The sequence below is a fragment of the Cynocephalus volans genome, chromosome 16 (assembly GCF_027409185.1).
Source record: "Cynocephalus volans isolate mCynVol1 chromosome 16, mCynVol1.pri, whole genome shotgun sequence".
Taxonomy (NCBI): Eukaryota; Metazoa; Chordata; class Mammalia; order Dermoptera; family Cynocephalidae; genus Cynocephalus; species Cynocephalus volans.
In genome coordinates this window covers 2,170,923-2,193,833 of record NC_084475.1, presented here as the reverse complement: position 1 = coordinate 2,193,833, position 22,911 = coordinate 2,170,923, and the positions used below count along the sequence as shown (strand labels likewise).

Below are 22,911 nucleotides of genomic sequence, written 5' to 3'. Positions count from 1 at the left end.
TATCGCATTGTTCTTTTTGTAACCACCTATGTTCCTTTTCTGTAACTTTCTTGCCCAGACAATAAAAACTGAGAGAAAACCTATTTTGGGGTTATTTCCTAGGAATTCTTCTCTCTTGAAGGAATTGCCTGGGATTAACCCCTTCTGGGCCTCTCGCTGCTCTGGAGAAAGGGGCTTTGAGTAATCCTTTGCATCTCTGTCACCCTGGGAGAGGTGACAAGGAACTACTATTGTTTATATGTTGGCTTTTTACCTATTTTCAATATCTGTCACTTTCTCACAAATGCTTTTTATCTCTTTCTTCATTTATTTATTTATTTGGGCAGTTGGCCCATGTGGGAATCTGAACCCTTGAACTTGGTGTTAGAACTCCACACTCTAACCAACTGAGCTAATTGGCCAGCCCTCATTTCTTTTTTCTTTTTGTCTTTCTTTTATCAGCGGGGGTGTGTGTGTGTGTGTGTGTGTGTGTGTGTGTGTGTGTGTGTGTGTGTGTGTGTGTGTGTGTGTGTGTGTGTGTGTGTGTGTGTGTGTGTGTGTGTGTGTGTGTGTGTGTGTGTGTGTGTGTGTGTGTGTGTGTGTGTGTGTGTGTGTGTGTGTGTGTGTGTGTGTGTGTGTGTGTGTGTGTGTAGTATAGGGACTGAACCCCAGACCTTAGTGTCATCAGCACCACCTCTAACCAACTGAGCTAACTGGCCAGCCCCTTTTCCTCCTTTTATCTATTTCTCTTAAGACGTTATTTGTTACATTTATTCACTCTTCTGTTCTTTCTAGTTTAGTCTTCATTTCTAAATGATTTTCTTTTATTTCTGATATTTCTTTTTTTTTTTTTTTTTCCTGTCTTTTTTTTTTTTTTTTTTTTGTTGTTTTTTCCTGACGGGCACTCAGCCAGTGAGTGCACCGGTCATTCCTATATAGGATCCGAACCCGCGGCGGGAGTGTCGCCGCGCTCCCAGCGCAGCACTCTACCGTGTGCGCCACGGGCTCGGCCCTATTTCTGATATTTCTTGAATTCTGACACCTCATTCTAACTCTGATTTATATTGTTCATTTATGTTGTGTTATCACTTCCTTTCTTTTTTTTTTTTTTTCAGCTGATCGGTATGGGGATCTGAACCCTTAACCTTGGTGTTACAGCACCATGCTCTTGCAAGTGAGTATCACTTTCATAATGTTTTGTAGCTCATTTTGAAATAGTACACTACAGTTTTGATTTTTTGAGCATGTATTTATGGCATTTTTTCATTGTCTATAGGGCTGTTTTTCTGCTCCTTATTCTTTTTTTCTAATAATAGTTTTGTATGGAATTTGACCTTGATACTTTTATGTTGCTAATTTTTATGTGAAATTCATTTTTTTAGAAGTAGGTATTATCAGACAGTTTTTCTAACTTCACAGATCTCTCCCTTCAGTTGTTTTAATTTGTGTTAAAAGTATGATGACTTTGTTTTCTGAGAATTTTCTGGCTCTGTTCCTCTCACCCACCTTTATCTGGACCTTCTTTTTCCTTCTTCTCTATTGTCCCTATTCTGCTTAACTTTGATTCCACTCTCAGTGGTTTCTCTCCAGTGTGGGCTCAGTACTGTAAGGGAGCCCTGACAGGTCAGTTCTGAGAGTTCAGGGGCAAGTATAGGTCCTCTAGACTTTATCGTGTTGACCTTGCACTCACTGGCTATTGTGGTGCCAGTTTCAGCAGCTGTGTGTTGATAAAAAAGTGCCCATCACACTTTCCAGGAAACAGCTGTTGGCCATACCTCAAGTCATACCAATCAGAGGCAAACTGAAGTGTTTATACCCCTGCATGCATCAGTCATTAGTTAAAGGCTGTCTCTAGGGAGAATTCCCAGGCATTTCCAGCGTGAGGCTGATGAATTGGTACTGGCAGGTTGAGGTGAGGGTGCTCCTATGACAAAAAGATTCGTTCATTCACCCAGTCAAAAATATGATTACAATGACGTGGCATAAACAGTCTAGGGAACACACCCAGCTGTCTCTTGGTAAATAGACAACTCAACCCAGAGGTAGCTAGAAGTATTTGCTTTTCTGGACCAGGAGTCAGTGAACTATGGCCCTGTGGGCCTGTTTTTATATATCCTGCAGGTTAAAAATGGTTTTTATGGGCTGGCCAGTTAGCTCAATTGGTTAGAGTGCAGGGGTATAACACGAAGGTCAAGGGTTCAGATCCTCCTACTGGCCAGCTGCCAGAAAAAAAACAGTTTTTATAAATGGTTGAATTTTTAAGTGATTGAAAAAAATCAAAAGAATAATAATTTTTTTTTTTTTTAAAAGATGACCGGTAAGGGGATCTCAACCCTTGGCTTGGTGTTGTCAGCACCACGCTCAGCCAGTGAGCGAACCAGCCATCCCTATATAGGATCTGAACCTGGGGCCTTGGTGTTATCAGCACCACACTCTCCCGAGTGAGCCACGGGCCGGCCTGAGAATAATATTTAATGATGTAAAAATTATATGAAATTCAAACTTAAATGTTCGTAAATAAAGTTTTATTGAATTACAGCCATGCCCATTCATTTTTTGTATATTCTGTGGTTGCTTTCAAGCTACAATGGCTGAATGGAGTAGTTGTGACAGAGACTGTGTGGCCTGCAAAACCTAAAACATTTATTTATTATCTGGTCTTTTACAGAAAGAGTTTGCCCATCCCTATTCTAGAGAGAAGCCTGAGACTTGAGCATGCACCATGCCACAGGCATCTGTCACCATTTTAAAGAAGGACCAGATGCTTCAGGTAAGTGTTGGGGCCAGGGCACGGGGACCTCCTAGGAAAAGGACCATGAAAAGTGAAAATCCCTTATTTCTTGGCATCACTGCCTTCCAAACCCACCCACCAGATATAATCAGCATCCGCATTGTGCCACAGTTTGGACCACTCCCGCTGACCTCACTCTCACCCACGGTCCTGCTTGCCCTCCGCAGTGCTTTGTACGTGATGACAGATCATGGAAAGCAGAGTGCCCCTGCCCACTTGAATGTGGCTAATATCCCTCTGGAGGGATGTGGCCATTTTTCAACATTGTCACCTTGTTATTCTTCATTCTCTGCTTCATTCTGTGCAAAGAGCCAGAGTGTTTTTATTTTATTATTTTTAATGTAATTTATTTTTTAAATTGATACATAATTGATTATACATATTTGTGGGGTACAGAGTTGACTCAATACTTGTGTACAATGTTGTACAATATGTGATGATCAAATCAGAATAATTAGCTTACTCATCATTACAAAATGTAGTCATTCTTTGTGTCCATTAACCAATTTCTCGATAAGCCCCCTCCCCCTTTGCCACCTCTAGTAAGAACAGTTCTGCTCTCTCCTTCTGCAAGTTCAACATATTATTTTGATTCTCCTTCCTTCCTTCTTCCCTCCCTCCCTCCCTTTCTTCCTTCTTTCTTCCTTTCTTTCTTCCCACTTATGAGTGAGGATATGAGGTATTTCTCTTTCTGTGCCTGGCTTATTTCACTTAACATAATTTTCTCCAGGTTCATCCGTGCTGCTGCAAATGGCAGAATTTCATTCTTTTTTATGGCTGAGTAGCATTCCATTGTGTATGTCTACCACATTTTTCTTATCCAATTCTCTGTCGATGGACATTTAGGTTGGTTCCATAGCTTGGCTACTGCAGATAGAGCTATGATAAACATAGGAGTGCAGGTGTCCCTTCCACATGACTTCCATTCCTTTGGGTATATACCTAGTAGTGGGATTGCTGGATCATGTGGAAGATCTATCTGTAGTTGTTTGAGAACCCTCCATACTGTTTTCCATAATGGCTGTACTGATTTACAGTCCCACCATCAGTGCAGAAGAGTTCCCCTTTCTCCACCTCCTTGTCAGCATTTGTTATTCTCTGTCTTTTTGTTAATAGCCAGTCTAACTGGGGTGAGATGATATCTCAGTGTGGTTTTGATTTGCATTTTCCTGATGATTAGTGATACTGAACATTTTTTCATGTACCTGTTGGCCATTTGTATGTCTTCTTTTGAGATATCTATTCAGTTCCTTTGCCCATTTTTTAATTGGAATATTTGCTTTTTTACTGTTAAGTTGTTTGAGTTCCTTGTTTATTCTGGATATTAATCCCTTGTTGGATGCATAATTTGCAAATATTTTTTCCTATTCTTTAGGTTGTCTTTTCACTCTGGTGATTTTTTCCTTTATTGTGCAGAAGCTTTTTGGTTTGATATAATCCAATTTGATTCTTTTTTCTTTTGTTGCCTGTGCTTTTATTACCTGGGGTCTTATTCATAAAGTCTTTGCCCAGTCCTACAACTTGAAGTGTTTCCCCTATGTTTTCTTCTATGAGTTTTATAGTTTCAGGTCTTATATTTAAGTCTTTAATCCATTTTGAGTTGATTTTGGTATACGGTGAGAAGTATGGGTCTAGTTTCATTCTTCTACATATGGATATTCAGTTTTCCGAGCACCATTTATTGAAGAGGCTGTCTTTTCCCCAATGTATGTTCTTGGTACCTTTGTTGAGGATTAGTTGGCTGTAAGTATGTGGACTGATTTCTGGGTTCTCCATTCTGTTCCATTGATCTATGTTTCTATTTTATGCCAGTACCATGCTTTTTTTGGTTACTATAGCTTTGTCATACAATTTGAAGTCAGGTAGTGTAATCCTTCCAGCTTTATTCTTTTTGTTCAGGATTGCTTTGGTTATTTGGGGCCTTTTGTTGGTCCATATGAACGTTAGAATTGTTTTTTCTATTTCTGTGAAGAATATCATTGGTATTTTGATCGGGATTGCATTCAGTATGTAGATTGCTTTGGGTAGTACAGACATTTTCACAATGTTAATTCTTCCAATCCAAGACCACGTGATGTCTTTCTATCTTTTTGTGTCTCCTTTAATTTCTTTCAACAGTGATTTGTAGTTCTCGTTGTAGAGATCTTTCATCGCCTTGGTTAAATATATTCTTAGGTTTTTTTTTTTTTTTTGGTAGCTATTGTAAACGGGCTTGCTTTCTTGATTTCTTTTTCCAGAGTGTCTTTAAGTAAAAGAGCAAATGACAAAATAAACATGTTTTCATTTCTTTTTTTTTTTAAATTTTATTTTGTCTATATACATTGTGGCTGATTATTGTGGCCCATCACCAAAACCTCCCTCCCTCCTCCCTCTCCTCCCTCCCCCCCAACAATGTCCTTTCTGTTTCCTTGTTGTATCAACTTCAAGTAATTATAGTTGTTATATCTTCTTCCCCCCCCGTTTTTGTGTGTGTGTGTGTGTGTGTGTGTGTGTGTGTGTGTGTGTGTGAATTTATATATTAATTTTTAGCTCCCATCAATAAGTGAGAACATGTGGTATTTCTCTTTCTGTGCCTGACTTGTTTCACTTAATATAATTCTCTCAAGGTCCATCCATGTTGTTGCAAATGGCAGTATTTCATTTGTTTTTATAGCTGAGTAGTATTCCATTGTGTAGATGTACCACATTTTCCGTATCCACTCATCCGATGATAGACATTTGGGCTGGTTCCAACTCTTGGCTATTGTAAAGAGTGCTGCGATGAACATTGGGGAACAGGTATACCTTCGACTTGATGATTTCCATTCCTCTGGGTATATTCCCAACAGTGGGATAGCTGGGCCATATGGTAGATCTATCTGCAATTGTTTGAGGAACCTCCATACCATTTTCCATAGAGGCTGCACCATTTTGCAGTCCCACCAACAATGTATGAGAGTTCCTTTTTTTACATGTTTTCATTTCTATAGGCACTGTCACGCTCACCATTGTTTTCCTGGGCTGTGGCCAGTAATAAAGGTCCATAGAGTTTCACATGGACTACTAAAGGAGGAGTCCTGACAACCAGAGGGCAGACAGAGCCATGACCTGACTACTGGAGACATCCATTGATTTTCCACTCTCTTCTCCAGCGGGTTGTTTCAGTTAGGTGAAAGCTAGATGTCAGTGCTGTACGGACATAACTGGGAGTTGTTCTCGGGTTAAACACGAGTGGGACATTTGCTGCTGTGAGGAGTGTAGTGTGCATATGGCTGGGTTACTGCAATGGGGTCCTAACTGACCTCCGGGCTTCTGACCTTGCCCCCCTTCAGTCTATTCTCAACACAGCAGGCAGAGCGCTGCTTTCAGAACACAGGTCCCTCCTCTGCCCTGAAGCTCTCATCTCATTCTGAGCAAAAGCCGACCCCCTGCTGCCTCCTGGATCTCATCTTTTTTTTTTTTTTTTTTAACATGCTTTCATGTACATCACCTTATTTTATCCTCACAGCAAACTTGCTGCAGTTTTCCAGATAAGGAGACCGAGACCTAGAGAGAATTAAAGTGGCTTGCCCCAAATCACACAGCTGGTGGGAAGGGGCTCTGACTTCCATAACACAAATGAAAATATTGTCTTCCTATTCTTAGGCTTTTTAGCCCCCCCTTTTTTTTTTGACTGGTAAGGGGATCGCAACCCTCAGCATGGTGTGGTCTGCACCACGCTCAGCTAGTGAGTGCACCGGCCACCCCTATATAGGATCCGAACCCGCAGCCCCGGCGCTACCAGCGCTGCACCCTCCCAAGTGAGCCACGGGGCTGGCCCCGGATCTCATCTTCTAACTCTCCCATTGCTCAATCGGCTCCAGCCACATGGGCCTCCCTGCTGTTCGTCAAACTGCCACGCATCTCCCACCTCGGGGCCTCTCCCCTTGCTGTTGCCCCTGCCTGGAGCACTCTTCCCAAGGTAGCCTCACGGTTTACTCCCTCACCTCCCTCAAGTGCCACCTAATGGGGAGCCCTTCCCTACCCACCCATCCTAAAATAAGTACCCATACCCCAGCACTCTCTATGCCCCATACCCTGTTTCTTTTCTTTTTCTTTTTGTTGTTGAAACCTTTACTTTGAGACATGATGCAAAAATCGTACAGGTACACATGGAAAAGTAAGGCACAATCACAGCTGAGTCAAGACAACCTAATGGAAAGCTCTAATGTCTGTCAGCTACTGCTAAAGCTGAACTTCAGGGAGTATGACATGCTGCAGGGCTGAAAGGAAGGGCTGGTCAGTATTCCCCTCCTTCAGCAGAATCCACGTCAACCTCCTCATAACTTTTTTCTCAAGGGCAGTCATGTCCTCATGGGCCTCAGAAAACTCGCCTTCCTCCATCCCCTCACCCACATACCAGTGAACAAAGGCACGCTTGGCGTACGTCAGCTCAAACGTGTGGTCCAGGAGAGCCCAGGCCGCAGCAGCGGCGGTGGAGCTGCTTAGCGTGCACACGGCTCTCTGTACCGTGGCCAGGTCTCCCTCCACCAGGAAGCACAGTGGGAGGCTGGTAATGAATGCCAGCCTTCAAGCCAGTGGGGCACCAGCCTACACACTGGATGGTACGCTTTGTCTTGATGGTGGCAGTGGCAGCACTGACATCTTTGGGAACCACATCACCACAGTACAACAGGCAGCAGGCCATGCATTTACTATGGTGAGGATCGCATCTCACCGTCTGTGTGGCTGGCTCAAAGCAAGCATTGCTGGTCTCTGCTACAGAAAGCTGTTCGTGGTAGGCTTTCTCAGCAGAGATGACTGGGGCATGTGTGGTCGCAGGGAAGTGGATGCAGCGAGAGGACATCAGGCTGGTCTGGAATTCTGTCAGATCAACATTCAGGGCTCCATCGACTCTGAGGGAAGCAGAGATGAAGAAACAATCTGGCTAATGAGGTGATTAAGGGTAGCGTAGATTGGGTGCTCAGTGTCAAAGTTTCTAAAACACATGTCATAGATGTCCTCACTGTGTACCATGAAGGCACAATCAGCGTGCTCCAGGGTGGTGTGGGTGGTGAGGGTGGAGTTGTAGAGCTCAACTACAGCTGTGGAAACCTGGGGGCTGGGTAAATGGAGAACTGCAGCTTGGACTTCTTGCCATAAGCAACAGAGAGACTTTCCATCAGCAGGGAGGTGAACCCAGATCCGGTTCCTTCATCAAAGCTGTGGAAAACCAAGAAGCCCGGGAGGCCTGTGCACCAGTCAGCCAGCTTGTGACTTCTGTCCAAGACAAGGTCAGTGATCTCCTTGCCGGTGGTGTAGTGCCCCCAGGCATAGTTACAGGCTGCATCTTCCTTGCCGCTGATGAGCTGCTCAGGGTGGAAGAGCAGGCGGTAGCCGCCAGTGTGAACTTCATCAATGACTGTGGGTTCCAGGTCTACAAATGCTACCCTGAGCACATGCTTGCCAGTGCCCATCTCACTGAAGAAGGTGTTGAAGGAGTCATCTCCTCCCCTAATGGTCTTGTCACTTGGCATCAGGCCATTGGGCTGGATGCTGTGTTCTCAGCAGTAGAGCTCTCTGCAAGCATTGCCAATCTGGACACCAGCCTGGCCAACATGGGTGGAGATACACTCACACATGGTGGCTACTGATTAGGAGGCGAAGGTGACAGGAGCAGACACTGGATCCCCGTTACTGTCCCTGAGAAGGTAAGAGTTGAGGTAAGTAATGCACCCTGATTTTTTTCTATTGCACTTATCATAACACATACACATGTTTACTTTTTTATTTTCTATTCTCTGCCACTGGAATGTAAGCTCCATGAGGGCAAGTATTTTGCCTATTTGTTCACTTCTCTGTCCTAGTGCCTAGCACAGTGCCTTGCACAAAGTAGGGGCTTAATAAGTGTTTGTTGAATGAGGACTGAATCACCCTTTTTTTTTTTTCCTTGTGGCTGGTTGGTACAGGGATCCAAACCCTTGACCTTGGTGTTATAACACCACACTCTAACTGACTAAGCTAACTAGCCAGCCCCAAATCACTCTTGCTGCGCGGAAATCTGTTGTCTATAGGAACCTGGGCATAAGGTTTTGCTTAAGGGTGGAAGGCAGTGGACCAGAGCTGCCCAGCACAGAATATATCAAAGAGAGGCCTTGTGTGTATGGAATGGGTGTGGGTGAGCAGGTGATGGGGTACAAAATGCTAAGCCTCTGGGTATGAGTGGCATGGGCCACCCTGTCTTGATGTACCAAGGGGAATAGTCAGTTGAGGTCCAGGTCCATGGCCTCCCTGACCTGGGGTGGCTTTGCTAGGTGCTCTGAGAATGGCGACCAAGGGAACCCCAGTGATTCTACCCCCCTACCCTTCAAGGACAAGTTGGAGTCAGATCCCAGTCTCAAGTCTGCAATAACAATTGTTTCTAAAGTTTCTCCCCTAACAAATATCAGTCTCCCACCCTCCAGACATGTCTCATAGCAACTGAATCATGCGTCAATGATGCCTTTGGTTGTGTAGGTGGGGGTAGCTGAGCCCATCGATTGAGGCTGAGACATCTTCCCCACTAATCAACAAGTTAATAAACTCTTTGATGAGGAAGTGGTGATTAATGAACCAATCAGCTTGCCCTGTAATTGGGGAGTGGAATGAGAGGGTGGAAATGTGATGGATGGGAGGGTTTGTGAGGATCTGTGAGACTGGCTCCTGGTCCACACTGAGGGACCACCTTGGTTCCCATTTTCTTTTGCTCTAAAGGTAAATTGGAGCCTGGCCAGTTTGCTCAGTTGGATATAATAGTGTGATGTTATAACACCAGTGTCAAGGGTTCGGATCCCTGCACCAGGCAGCTGCCAGAAAAAAACCCAAAATGAAACAACAAAAAAATCAGGGTAAATAGGAAGTGACTTCTTCAGAGGTTGTACCCTGAATCTGGGCCTCCCCCATGCCCTCTCACTTCTCCACTGTTTCTCTTCTGCTCCCATCTGTCCTTGGACCCCACAGTCCCCAAGGCTTGAGGGGGTTCCAGGGGTGTCTGATTCCCTGTGGGCATCTCACAAGCTCCTTCATCTCTCTCTGCTTGAGATTGGCACACTAGAAATCCCCTATCACCACCTGGCTAGTGCTGCAGGATGAAAAGAAAAACAGCACCCCCTCTCTGATATCCTTGTTCCCTTTAGCCTGCAGGGTCCTTGTCTAGGCCCTGACCCCTGGGAGCACAGCTGTCCTAACCAGCCCTGTGCTGCCCTCTCCATCCCTAGGGTGAGCACCTGTCTTTTGTCTTTCGTGGCCTTTGTCTTTCTGTGAAGGAGTGGAATTTTATTTCTGCTGTCTCCTCTCCAAACTGGACACAAGCTTGTCAATGTAAATCTGTGTTCTGGGAACTTCTCAGACTGGGGATCTCCAAGGATAGTGGAGTGTCTTCCCCCTTAGACTGGGACTCACTAGTGATACTGCTGCCCCTCACCTCAGACTGGGGATCCCCAAAGATATGGCCATGACTCTCCTGTGAGACTGGGGTTCTTGGAGGACAGGGCTCTTCCTGTCCCTTAGACGAGGGCTCTCTAAGAAGAATAATTTTTCCCCTCCCTCCAAGGGTAGGGTCCATGTCCCCTGGACCTGGTGTTCTTTTCTATGTCCGTCTCAGCAAGGCACCCTGGCAGTTCTTGGGATATGCAGGGCCCAGGGGGGCTGAATGGCTGATAAGAAGCCATTTCCGGAGAGTGCAGGTGATTGAACTCGTAAAAAGGTGATTGAGGGAGCCCTGGACTCTCCGTCTCAGGAGAGCTGTAAAGATAGTGCCCACAGCCATCTGTTCTGGAGGGTCGAGGGGCTGGCCCAGAACCAGGGAGATGGACAAGATGGCCCCTCATATCCCCATGGGCTGATGGGACTCTGGAAGTACTGGAGGCTCTGGCCAGGCTGGGGAAAGGAGGCTGGAAAGGGCTTTATGGGGAGACTCCCCAACAGCCCTCTCTTCCTGATGGGGGCAGGCGGGTGTGATGGGGCAGGCGGGTGTGATGCGGCTGGCAGTCTGGAAGCCCTTCCCCCACTCTGGCCTCTCAGAGTGGGTGGTGGGCCTCATACTTAGTCTCACGCCCCCTGCTCCCATGCCTGATTCCCAAGTCCAATGGTTATTCCAGGTGCTGAGCCTTTCTGCCCCTCATGATTGAGAGGGCCTCTTCCTGGGGTCTGTCCCACCCTCATTTCCCCATGGGTGATCTTGGCTGCTCTGTTACCTCTGAGAGCTTTAGTTTTCTCATCTGTAAAATGGGGATAAACTCAGCTTATTACATTATTGTGCCTGAAATTATATAGTACCCAGTGCACAGTAGGTGCTTAATAAACATTAGTCCTTTCCTTTTTCCTTCAAAGGCTCTGGGTGAGGATCTCAGTCCCAGAGCCCAGTGAAGACTGCAGTGGGCAGGAAATAGTGGCACGTGCTTGGGCAGCCTTCACGTCATTCAGCTCCAGAAGACACAAGTGCCCTGAATGACACCTGGATGGGGGTGGGGACACTCTGCCTTGGGAGGGACTAGGGTCTGTATGTGTCAGGCTGGATGCACAGGTAGCTGACTCAGTTGCTTCTGGGGAGGAGACTGGCTTCTGTCTCCTAATGCCTCTCTTCCCAACTCTTCAATGGGAGAGGACATAACGGAGGGTCCAAGAAGCCTTTGCCCCAGGGCATCATAAACAGCAGGTCAGGAGTCAAGGTCATATGCTCCCAGAATTCCCCCACAGGTCCTGTCACTTCCAGGCCTTCTCCAAGGAATTACTGAGCAGAAGCTGAAAAGCGTTGCCTTTTGGAAGGGGTGGTCACAGTTCTCGCAGGTTGGAGTAAATGCGTCTTCCCTCCTGTCCCTCACTCCCACCCATGGACAGGCTAGGGAAGATGGAATCTCATCCCAGGTCCTATGAGCTGCCCTAGGAGTCCAGATCCAAACGCTTCACTTACTTCCGCAGGAGACTAGACTTGCTACTGGGGGGCTGTGGGGTGACCATGGGGTTCAGGTTAGACACCCCGTCCAGTGGGACCCTGAGTCTGAGCATGGCAGCTGCCTCCTCAGCTCCTTCAAGGTGGAGACATCACGTACTGACTGGGTGTAAGCTCACCGATCGGGCGGGGGTGGAGGGAGGGAGGAGGAAGGGCCCTCCCCCTGCTGGCTCCCCCTCCCCCTGCTGGCTCCCCCTCCCCCTGCTGGCTCCCCCTCCCTCTCGGCCTCCCCCTCCCTTTGCAGGCTGGGATATAAGCCCCGCAGGGAAGGCTCTGAGCACTGGAGGCCACAGCCCGACCTGCAGCAGTCTCAATCGCCTTCCACCTCCTGCTCATCTCGCTTTGGGAGCTGTCACTGTGAGTAGCTGGGGGGCTCAGGAATGGTCTGGTACCAGGGAACCCAGTGGGGAAACTGAGGCTGGGGTGGTGGAAGCTGGGTCTGAGTGGCGGAAGCTGGATTGGAATGGGGCCAGCACGGGCGGGAAGAAGCCCTGGAGCCCCACCACCAGCATATTTTCTTCCTTTGGGCAGCAGCGGGGGTGGGCGTTGGGGTGGGGTGGCAGGCAGGGCTGATGCCCCTCTGACAGATGGGGAAACTGAGGACAGAGACGGTGCGGTGCCGGAGAACACACAGCAAGCCGCTGGCTGGGTCCTGGTCCAGTACCAGCCCCAGACAGGCCGCCGCAGCGTGGGCCCGACGGCAGCCGCAGCCTCCCGCCGTTGAGGGTTGAGGCACGGAATGAGCCACGCTCCCATGTCTCCTTCCCAGATGGTGACGATGCGCAGGCCGTGGCCCGCCATGGCCGCAGTGCTTCTGGCCCTGCTCGTCTGTCTGGGGGCGCTGGTTGACGCCTACCCCACCAAACCCGAGGCTCCTGGTGAAGACGCCTCCCCGGAGGAGCTGAGCCGCTACTACGCCTCCCTGCGCCACTACCTCAACCTGGTCACCCGGCAGCGGTGAGCGCATGCGCAGGGTGGGTGGAGCGGGCCACAAAAGCCCGCGCCTTTCATCCCGCGCGCCCTGGGGGGCGTGGCCACGCCTGACCACGCCCCCTCGTGGGCCCGCCCCGCAGGTATGGGAAACGCTACAGCCCGGAAACGCTCCTCTCAGGACTACTCCCCGACGGCGAGGACCGCCCCGTCAAGTCGCGGTAAAAGCGCCCCCGTCACCACACAGCCTGCCGCCTGCCCCCGCCGCCCCACGGCACTCCCACCCTGGCACCGTCCCTCGCGGCTTCCCCAGTCTCGCTTCCCCAGATCCGAGTCCTTTCCTTTCCCTCCCGCAGGTCGGAAGGCGCCTACGTGTAGCGTCGACCTCGAGGCCTCCCGGGAGGCTTGCGAACTGCAGCAGCCTCAGCCGTCCTGCCCGGAACCCGCAGTCCTCGCCCGGACGCCTGAGGGTTCGGGCTGGGGCCCTCCGTCCGTTTCTCGGAGCCCCCGCCCCTGGGCTGGAAGGCTGGGTGTGGCCCTCCCCTGGTCCCCAAATAAAAAGCAGATTCACAGACACGGAGTGCGCGTTTGTTTCCTCTCCCTTCTCCTTCCCGGTGGGCGTGGAGGGCGAGGCGCGAGATCCGGGAGACGTGACGACTCGGCGTCTCAGACGAAAGGGGCCCGGGCCGGCCGGGAGGGGCGGGAGGCGCCTCCTGCTCGGAGCTGAGAGAAGACACCGCGGGGCCGGACAGCGCCCAGACCCGGGACCTCTGTGGCGGGAGCTCTAGCCGGATGGCGGGCGGGTCGGGGGCGTGGTGGGAGTTCTCGAGAAAGGGACGGGGAGCAGCAGGAAGGGTCGCCAGGGGATGGGGATCATGCTGGGCAGCCTGGAAGATACATGGAGACAGGGCTGCCCCCTCCCCCGCCCCCCAAAGATGAAGACGGGGCCTGACCCCGGGGCGGCTCCCCTGAGGAGCCGTATTAATAGCCCCCCCCCCCCCCCCCCGGGCTGCAGTGGCTGGAGGTGAAGATGGGATCCAAGATGGCACCTGGAGGAAGAGCCATTTGGGGGATGCGGTGCGTGTGTGTGCTGCCCAAAAGGGACATTTCAACCGTGTCCCATTTCCTGAGTAGGGGGAGCAGTGAGAGTGTGCAGGGTGCCCTCCCCCTCAGCAACCACCCTCCCCCACCTTGTCGAATTCGCACTCAGTGGGTAAGTCACTAACTGTGCCTTCCTAGTGACAAGGTCATAGGAGGCCCAACTGTGACCCCCTCGTCCCCTGGGCTAGACACTGAAGTTTAAAGGCACTGTGGATATTTAAACTGGAGTCTAACACAAAGCCCTCACCACCCTGCGCCTATCCCAGAGCCTGTCTGCAGGCTGATGTCCCTTGACAATCTTCCTTCCCAGCCCCTTTCCTGCAGGAAGCCTGCCTTGATCGACCCTGATCTGCACTCTTCCTGCCCCCTAGGGCTGTCCAGCTGTCATGGACCTCTCTGTTCATTGAGAGTTTTGTCCATGTCTCTGTCCTGTCCCGCTTCTAAGTCCCCTGAAGGAAGGACCTGTGTCTTCCCCTTCAGTCACAGCCTCCTCTGTCTGTGGGCTTTCTCTCCTGGGCCTTTAGTTCAGCAGGACCTACCCAAGTCTGAGGCAGGGGGCTGGAGGGTGATGGGGAGAACCGGGTTGAGGTCAAAACCCCAGATTCAGCGAGGATAAGAAGGGGAGGAAGGCTGGGTGGCATCACTGCAGAGGGTAGGGGCCATGCAGGACTATTTGCATTTAGACGGCTCTGGGAGGGGATAAGACTCTAAAGCTGGCTCTGCCATAGCTGCAGGGGATGGCCCTACTTGGACACAACCTGTTCCAGGGGCCCACGGGGCTCTGATACCCACCATCCCCTTTGCTGTCCTCCAGCCTCCTTTGAGGTAGTGTCAGAGGGTGAGGGACAGGAGGCTGGTCCAGGGGCTGGTGTATGTCATGGGCTATGTGGATTCCGATGCTGTGTGCCTTTGTCCTGGCCACTCTTCCCACTTGTAGACTCTTTCCCTCTCTTCAGCCTGGAAAACGCCTTTGGCGTAGTGGTCGCCTCCTCCCAGAAGCTGCTCCTGATTTCTCAGAGTGGAGTTAGTTTTTCTGGCTCCCTCTCCCCACTCATCATCACATCCCATTTTGCCCCCCATCTTCTCTCTCCCAATTCCATGTCCCCTGCAGCAGGACAGGTGGGATGGGAGCATGTAGCTACTGCCTGGAACTTTGGTTCATTGTGTGGTGAGGAGTGGGAAAATGTGTCTGTGTCTTGGTGTCCTTGGTCCTCTGTATGTTTGTTTGCCTGGGAGAGCTGTGGTCAGTTTGAGGCTAATGGAAGAGAAATCTGGTAAGAGTTACGCATGGCCACTGACAACTTCTGCTGTCTGGTTGACCACCAGTGACAGGGGTTCACCTTATGGTCACCTTGAGGACTGTTGAGCAGGTTAATCCACAGCTGATCAGACTCAACCAATGTTAGAGCCAGAGGGAAACTTAGATGTAATAATAATGATGACAATAGCAATTTCTACCTTTTTAAAAAAGCATTGAGATATGTGTTTTATACACATCATATTGCTAGGACATTGATTTGACTTAAAAAAAAAAACAAATGGAATTAACAGTGGCTTACACAAGATGGAAGTTTATTTCTCTTACATAAAATGTGAGTGGAATCTGGGGAGTTGGCAGCTCTGCTCCACAAGGGCATCCAAGAGCCCAGGCTCCTATTTTGTGGCTTCCCAAGCCCTCATCTGCAGGATTGAAGATGGCCCACCCTCTCCCCATCTGTGTGCCAGCCAGTGGTGGGGAGGGAAGGGGAAAGGTAGGCGTTCTGGTTACTATATTAACAAGTTAACCTAAAGTTTAGCAGCTTAAAACAATCACTGTACGACACACATGATTTTGTGGGTCAGGACTGAGAAGTGCCTGCCTAGGTGGTTCTTACTTGGGGTGTGTCATGCAGTTACAGTCAGAGGTTGGCTGGGGCTGCAGCTGCCAGAAAGCTCCACTGAGCCGATACCTAAGAAGGCTCACTTGCACATCTGGCAGATGGTGCTGGCTGTTGTTGGGCTGTTGACCATAGTACCTACATGTGGCCTCTCCAGCACAATGTTCTTGGGGTAGTTGAACTTGCACAGTAGCTGGCTCCCCCCAGAGTGAGCATTCCAAGAGAAACACGTGGAGGTTGCACTGTGGATTACTTTGCTAGGGCTGCCATAACAAAGTACCACTAACAGGGTGCTTTAAGGAACCATTCTGGAGGCTAGAAATCTGAAATCAAGGTCTCAGCAGGGCAGGTTCCTTCTGAGGGCTGTAGGGGAAGGATCTGTTCCAGGCCTCTCGCTTTGGCTTGAAGATGGGCAACTTCTCCCTGTGTATCTTCACATTGTCTTCCCTCTGTGCATGTCTGTTTCTGTGTCCAAATTTCCCCTTTTTATAAGGACACCAGTCATATTGGATTAGAGGCTCTTCATACTCTAGTATGACCTCATCTTAACTAATTACATCTGCAATGACCCTATTTCCAAACAAGGCCACATACTGAAGTACTGGAGGTTAGGACTTCAGCATAGGAGTTTCGGGGGGACACAATTCAACCCACAGCAATCGCGTTTTATGACCTAGCCTCAGAAGCCTCACACAGCATCATCCACCATACTCTACCAGTCAAAGCAGTCACACGTCAACCCAGATTCAAGAAGAGGGGATGTAGAACCCACTGTAGAACTACAATGAGAGAAGGTACTTTTGTGGTCATCTGCCACAGGAGGGCACATCCGCTCCTAAAAACAGAATGGGTCCAATCGCTTCAACTCTCATCCCATTGGTGAAAGCTTAGTCACATGGCCCCACGTAGCTGCAAGGACAACCTAGGAGATGTCTCCAGCTGGGTGGCCATGAGCCCACCTCAAGCTCTTTTATGATGGAAGGAGAGAGTGGACATTTGGGCAACTAGCATTATCTGTTACAAACATGATCTCCTCCGAACTTCACCTAGAAATCATTTAGCCCTCTCTCTTCACTGAACGGACGGGAATCTCAAGGCCTAGAAAAGGAGGAAGCTTGCAGGACATATAGTTGGGGACAGAGGTGAGAGAGCTGAAAGCCAGTCCTGATTCTATTAAAATTAAGTCTAATCTCTTCTGCCAGAAACTCAAGGTTCTTCATAACACACCCTTTTCTCCTCTGGTGGCATCTCCTACCATCGCTCAGTGTGCACCCCTAAACTGCTCAGTCCCACTGTGTCATCCCTGCTTCTGTGAAATAGCAACCCCCCACCAGCCTTCAAGGCCACCTCAAGCGTCGTTACCTCTGGACACCTTCCTGCTCTTCCCTGAGTCTATCTGTAGCCCGAATCCAAGCCTTACACAGGTCTAGGCCACACCATGAGCCCTTCTAAGGGCTGGGATCCCACAGGTGGTGCAGTGGCTACAGAGACAGAAGACCTGCATTTGAGTCCTGTCTCTCCATTAAGTGGCTGTGACTTTGGCCTAGTCATTTCATTTCACTGCATTCATTTCTGCACTGGTTCAACAGGACCTAGTAGTTAACTGCTTTAAGGCTTAGAGAGATTATGTAAATTGCCAAAGGTCACACAACTAGTGAAAGGCAGAGCTAGTGAGTGGTAGAGCTGAGCCTACAGCCTGTTTCAGCCCGACACAGCCTAGCCCATGTGTATCCCTTATAAACCTAGGATCCCACAGGGCTCAGGTTCCAAGTGGCATTGCATTAAAGAAAAAAAAACTCCACAACCCAAATCAATTAAAAACACTTCCACTTGTGACTCCCATTCCTCAAGGAACATCACACAAATCCAACCCAAGGTCAACAGTAATGCTTATTAAAATCCCCCTTGCCGGGCTAGCCCGTGGCTCACTGGGGAGAGTGTGGTGCTGATAACACCAAGTTAAGATCCCCTTACTGGTCATCTTTTTAAATAAATAAAATTTAATTTAATTTAAAAATCCCCCTTGCTCTCCTTCACCCTCCTGCTCACTTCTTACCTACCCCAAAGCTGCTCTGGCATCTCTCCCCTCCAACTACCCCAAGGGAAAAATTCCTCCTCTTCTGCGGAACCCAGTCCCTATGGGTTTTCTTTCCTCCCTGTTCACTTCCCCCCCACCCCACCCTCAATACTTTATTATGTGGATTGGCTTAGTTTCAGCATGAAAGAAGCCTTCCTCTTTAGGAAAAATTTGGAGTGGCAGTTGTAGGATTTGCTTTTGCAAGCATTGGGGGCAGGAAGGGAGAAATACTGAACACTCCTGTGCCTTTGGGAGGCCCCGGAGGCAGATGGAGTCCTCACAGGGCAGAGGGAAGTAGAGGCAGGGTCCAGGCTCCAAATTAGTGGCCTGAGCCCCAGTTGGGCCTGAGTTGGCCCTGAGGAGGTGGGACAAGGAGGTAAAGGTGTGTATGTGGGTATCACAGCTATCCTCAGCCCAAGGATTTCTCCAGGGGATATGCCCTGGCATCTAGGGACAGCCATTCCCCATCTTCCACCCCTTTGCTGCTGCCACCCAATTTGGGAATAAGACATTGGCCTAAGAGTTGAGCCAGGCTCTGGCCAGCAGTGGTGTCCTGGAAACAGGGATAGAGCACAGGACCTGGAAATATATGGACCTGGATTTAAGTCCAGACCACTCCTGACTCACATGTGACCTCAGGCAACATCCACTACCTTGCTGAACCTCAGTTTCCCCATCTAATAAGTGGGAAGAGTAACTCCTGCCTCCCTCACAAGGTAGCAAAGGAGCGCAAATAAGTTGACCTGTGAGGAAGGTTCTAGAGCATAGTCCTGGATGAGGGATGGCTGCTGGCTCACTGGGTGACCACTGCCTGCTCCTTCCTCTTTCTGAACTTCAGTATCCTCATCTTTCAAAAAGGCCATCCTCCGGCTCCTCCTGGGCTTTGAGCTCCTTGCAGAACCCTTGCTTCTTCATGTCCACCCCCAAGGTGGCTACCTCGTGCAAGGACCAGACAGAAGTGCGATAAGCTACTGCACGTTGGTCGGTTAACTGAAAGCAGCAGGGATTGAGTTTAGAAAGCTGGGGCGGGAGCAGGGGATGGAGGACGTGGTGCTGGCCAAAGTCCTGCCCTCGTAGGCATGGATGTGGTGGCCCCATTCCCTTTGCTCCTTCACCTGCCTTCATTCACCCTGTGATCCAGGTGCTTCTCGGGTGTTCCTATCCTAGTCTCATTATCATAGCACTCACTGTGTCCCCAGTGGCCATCGTCCCTATCCCAGGGGGCATAGGATTGGGCGGGGGGGAGAGAGACCACCCTCGTCTTCATTTGGTGCGTCTGCAGGTCAGTGACAGGTGCCTTCTCTGAGCAGGGATCATGCGAACGCTGTGGGAACATAGGGGATGGGTGAGAACCGTCTCTCCCTTCTGGACGTGGCCAGCACGCGGTTTGGAAAGCACATCCGCTACCTCTTCCTCCTTAATCGTCACAGCTTCTCTGAGAGGACCCAGAAGACGAATCTGTTGTTCGCAAAGAAGAAAAATGAAATCTGTAAGTTTGGTTGACATTTGTGGAGAACCGTTATTTCTCAGGCATTGACAAAGCTGAGACAGGACAGAACTTTAAATGACCCCGGCACCTGAGTCAACCCCCAGATCCACCATCTGTCTTGTGGAGCTGCGTCCTCCTGTGGATTGTGGCTGGAGCAAGTCCCATCAGGCTACGGTCTTGTGGGAGCCCAGAGCCTTGGAACTAGGCCTGGAGCCCGGCGCCCCCTGGTGGCATGCTGCAGCCTCCACCGGCCAAAGCAGAGGCCGCCTGAGACCGGCCCTTGGTTCACCACCCTTGGTTCACCACCCTTGGCGTGGCAAGGTGGAAAATCAACAGGCCTGGGCTTGTTGACACAGAACGACCTCCATTGTTTGTGGAATGTAAGTTATTGTCTGGTGAAGCAATATTGTTTTTATTACTGGAAATCAGAACTGAGAGAAACAAGGCAGAACACTGGTGTTTACTGGGCCTTCTTTTATCTTCTGTACCTTAAGCCCCATTTCTCAGATGCTAAAGGAATTACTTTCCCAGGCTCACACAGCTAGCCAATGGCAGAGCCAGGATTTGGAGCCAGGCCTGTCTGACCTCTATGCACACCCTGCCAGATCCTTGGGGTGTCACGTCCAGTCCTCCCCTCTCCAACCCCCCTGCCATACTTCTTGTGTCTTGATCTGGGACAGCAGAACCTCAGGGGTGAGAGGTCCTTTGCTCCGTACTCAGGCATCAAGGTGTCATTCAGACACAGCTAGTTATTGCTCCTTGGCCTGAGCTGGGTGGAGGGACGCTGAACAAGGGAAGGAGTCTGAGGCTTCTGGAGGGTAGGATTAGTGGGGTTGAGAATTTTGGTTATGCCAAAATTTGAGACCTAGGCAGCTGTGAGATCTTGAGCAAGTGTCTTCATCTCTGTAAGCCTCAGGTTTCTCAGCCAAAAAGTGGGAAGTTATAGCAAGACTTTGATAGCCCCATTTATAAAAAGAGAGTCCAGGTTTTGGAGGTGGACTTTGTTTCAAACTCCGGATCTCCCACTGACTAGCTATGTGTTCTGGGGCCAGTTACGTCTCTGAGCAGATTTCAGTTTCTGAATCTATGAAATGGGTTCTTGTGGGGATTCAGGGAGGGGATTGAGCTGGGAGCACTTTGGAAAATTTAAAGCTTTAAAAATGATGCTGGTTTTTATCATTCCCCTGGAATGGGAGCTCTGGGGTGGGAGGAGAAATGGCTACCAGAAATTGGCACCCCCCGTTTCCCTTGAACCCAGGCACATCAGTTCTCATTCTGTGTCCTATGCACCCACCAAATGTGTTTCTCCAAGCCTGGGTCCCCGCTCCGTTGCACAGTGCCTAAGAACCTGAGGCCCTTTCCCTGTTCCCACTTTGCTTTAGTAGCAAACTGGAAAAGAAGGCCTGGGATTCCATCCTTCATCCCTGCAGTCTTGGAGCTGCAGCCTCAATCTTCTGCCCTGAGGGAATCCGCTTGATGATCTGGATTGGTCCTTGGGAGGTGGGAGGGGCTGTGTCAAGGCCAGCGACCAGACCTTCTTCAGTTACCCTGAAGTCCCAGAGACCTTCTTGAATCAAGCCTGCTCCAGTGCCCAAGGAAAGAAGTGCCACGGATGGGGGCTCACAGGAGAGTTTTATTGTGGTCCAGTTTTGTCTGTTATGCTGCTAGTCTGGCACACATGACACTCCCGTCCCCCTCCCGTCCTTAGCCCCAGTGCTGGCATTGCAGGTAGCAGGGAGATGGTGGGAGGAGGGGGTGAGGGCTGGGGAGTGAGAGAGGCTGACAGGAGGCGGGGACTCTGGGGGGCCGAGGACTATAAAGGAGCACCCATCTGGCTTGAGGCAGGTGCCCGTTTGGTCCAGCATCTGCTTGCTCAGGACTCAGGGTAAGTGGGTTCAGCCTGACCTGGGGTCTGGGGGCTCCTTGCAGCTGGGCCTAGGATGGAGGGAAAGAGTTGGTGCTTTGCAGGGCTGGGGGCCTTGAGAGGCCTAAGGTCTTGCATGGGTCTGGCTCTGCAGCTGGGTAAACCTGTCACACTGGAAGAGAGGACTGCTGACTGTGCATGTGTGTGTGTGAACAGGAACGTGTGATTGCAACCTTCTGAGTGATTGGGATCCTGTGTGTGTGCCTGTGTCCAGGGCCACATGGGCAATAGTGTCTGCAGGGCCTGTATTTGTGTCTCTATCCCTGCGGGGAGGGCCAGACCCACAAGGCCACAGATTCTGTCCTTTGCTTCACAAGTTCACTGTGTGTTCCCTCACCCTGTGGGTGAGCTGGAAGGTTCCTACTTCCCACCAGCCCCTTCCCTTGAACTCCCGCCAGAGCCATCAGGCCCTGGATGTCCTGAGCGCTGTGCTCCAGCCCCCATGTCTCCGTCTTCTCTGCCATACTTTTTTACCTTGCCAAGGCCCTGGCTGAGCTCCGGCTGCTGGGCTGCTCACAAGGATGGCTGTCTGTGCTCTCCAGGGCGGTATCTAGGAGGTCAGGTGGTCTGCTCCGAGTGGCACCCGCAGGCTTGGAGAAATGGGTGACAGGCTAAGGGGCCAGGCAGGTGGGCCCTGCTTTCTGGTCATAGGAGGATCTATAGGCTGAGCTTCTTCTGCATTCATCTCCCACTCCTTGCTCCTCAGATGGCTGCCGCACGCCGCTGCCTCTTCCTGCTGCTCCTGTCCACCTGTGTGGCTCTGTTGCTGCAGCCACTGCTTGGTGCCTGTGGAGCCCCACTGGAGCCAGTATACCCAGGGGACAATGCCACTCCAGAGCAGATGGCTCAGTACGTGGCTGAGCTCCGCAGATACATCAACATGCTGACCAGGCCTAGGTATGTGCGGGAGAGAGGGAGGGAGATCCCAGTCCCCGGGACCCTGGGCTCACTCCGCATTCTTGGCCACAGCCCCATCCTCAGACCTGGCCTCTTCATGCCTGCTCTTGGGAAAACAGGGCATCTCTACTGACCAGGCCTGGGCCCCTGTGCCCCGGAGGAGGATGGTGCCTAAGGGCAGGTATGAGGCAGGTGAGCTGGCACCTGGGCACAGTGCTTGCCCCAGCTGCCTCTTCTCCCACAGGTATGGGAAAAGAGACAAAGAGGACACCCTGGAATTCTTGGAATGGGGCTCCCCTCATGCAGCTGCTCCCAGGTGGGTTTGAGTCTCTGCCTTGTTTGTCCAGCTCCCTGGGGCTGAAATGCAGAGGGCGGCTGAATCAGGGCCTGAAAAAGTATGGGGGCAGGGTGGGGGAGAGAGAACAGGGGCCCACAGCTGGCCTAAGGTCTCCCAAGGGCTCTGCCATGTTCTGCCCTCTCCACACAGGGAGCTCAGCCCGATGGACTTGTAATGTCACCTCCTGCTTCCTATGGCTCCATGTGCAGTGCCAGCCCAGCTCTCCCCTCCACACCCTTGGCTCTGGCCAAAGCTTACTCTCTACTCCCACACAGGCTAAATAAAGCAAGTCAAAGTCATAGCCTCTCTCTGTGTCTCTGTGGACCCCTGGTGGGGGCAGGAGCAGGCCACATGCACAGGAGAGAAAGGAGGAGGGCAGTGAGGACGAGCAGGGGAAAGGGGGCTGTTAAAAATGATCCAGAATGTCTGTAGGATCATCAGAGCCACTCAGTTCAGCCTCTCTTCATAGAGGGACAAGTTGTGGCCCAGAGGGAGGCAGGGACTCCCCGAAGGTCCTTCAGCATATCAGTGAAACCGCAGTCTGGAGGTTGAATCTTCCCAT

At 50.5% G+C, this 22,911-nt stretch overlaps 2 protein-coding genes and 1 pseudogene across 2 annotated transcripts; 2 read left to right on the top strand and 1 right to left on the bottom strand.

The window, feature by feature from the left end:
• Positions 1 to 7,028: 7,028 nt before the first annotated feature.
• On the bottom strand, positions 7,029 to 8,370 carry LOC134365081 (tubulin alpha-1C chain-like; annotated as a pseudogene).
• A 4,116-nt stretch (positions 8,371 to 12,486) lies between these two features.
• On the top strand, positions 12,487 to 12,872 carry PYY (peptide YY). The gene is made up of 2 exons (XM_063081422.1): positions 12,487 to 12,674; positions 12,791 to 12,872. The coding sequence occupies exons 1-2, from the start codon at positions 12,487 to 12,489 to the stop codon at positions 12,870 to 12,872; spliced, it is 270 nt and encodes an 89-aa protein (XP_062937492.1).
• Positions 12,873 to 21,821: 8,949 nt separating this feature from the next.
• On the top strand, positions 21,822 to 22,524 carry PPY (pancreatic polypeptide). The gene is made up of 3 exons (XM_063080273.1): positions 21,822 to 22,012; positions 22,257 to 22,328; positions 22,500 to 22,524. Exons 1-3 carry the CDS (start codon positions 21,822 to 21,824, stop codon positions 22,522 to 22,524), a joined length of 288 nt encoding a protein of 95 aa, XP_062936343.1.
• Positions 22,525 to 22,911: the final 387 nt, after the last annotated feature.

Coding starts and splice junctions, on each gene's coding strand:
- PYY (XM_063081422.1), top strand. CDS start 12,487: ATGGTGACGATGCGCAGGCCGTGGCCCGCCATGGCCGCAGTGCTTCTG. Junction 12,675..12,790: donor AACCTGGTCACCCGGCAGCG/GTGAGCGCATGC, acceptor CCCGCCCCGCAG/GTATGGGAAACGCTACAGCC.
- PPY (XM_063080273.1), top strand. CDS start 21,822: ATGGCTGCCGCACGCCGCTGCCTCTTCCTGCTGCTCCTGTCCACCTGT. Junction 22,013..22,256: donor AACATGCTGACCAGGCCTAG/GTATGTGCGGGA, acceptor CTTCTCCCACAG/GTATGGGAAAAGAGACAAAG. Junction 22,329..22,499: donor CCTCATGCAGCTGCTCCCAG/GTGGGTTTGAGT, acceptor CTCTCCACACAG/GGAGCTCAGCCCGATGGACT.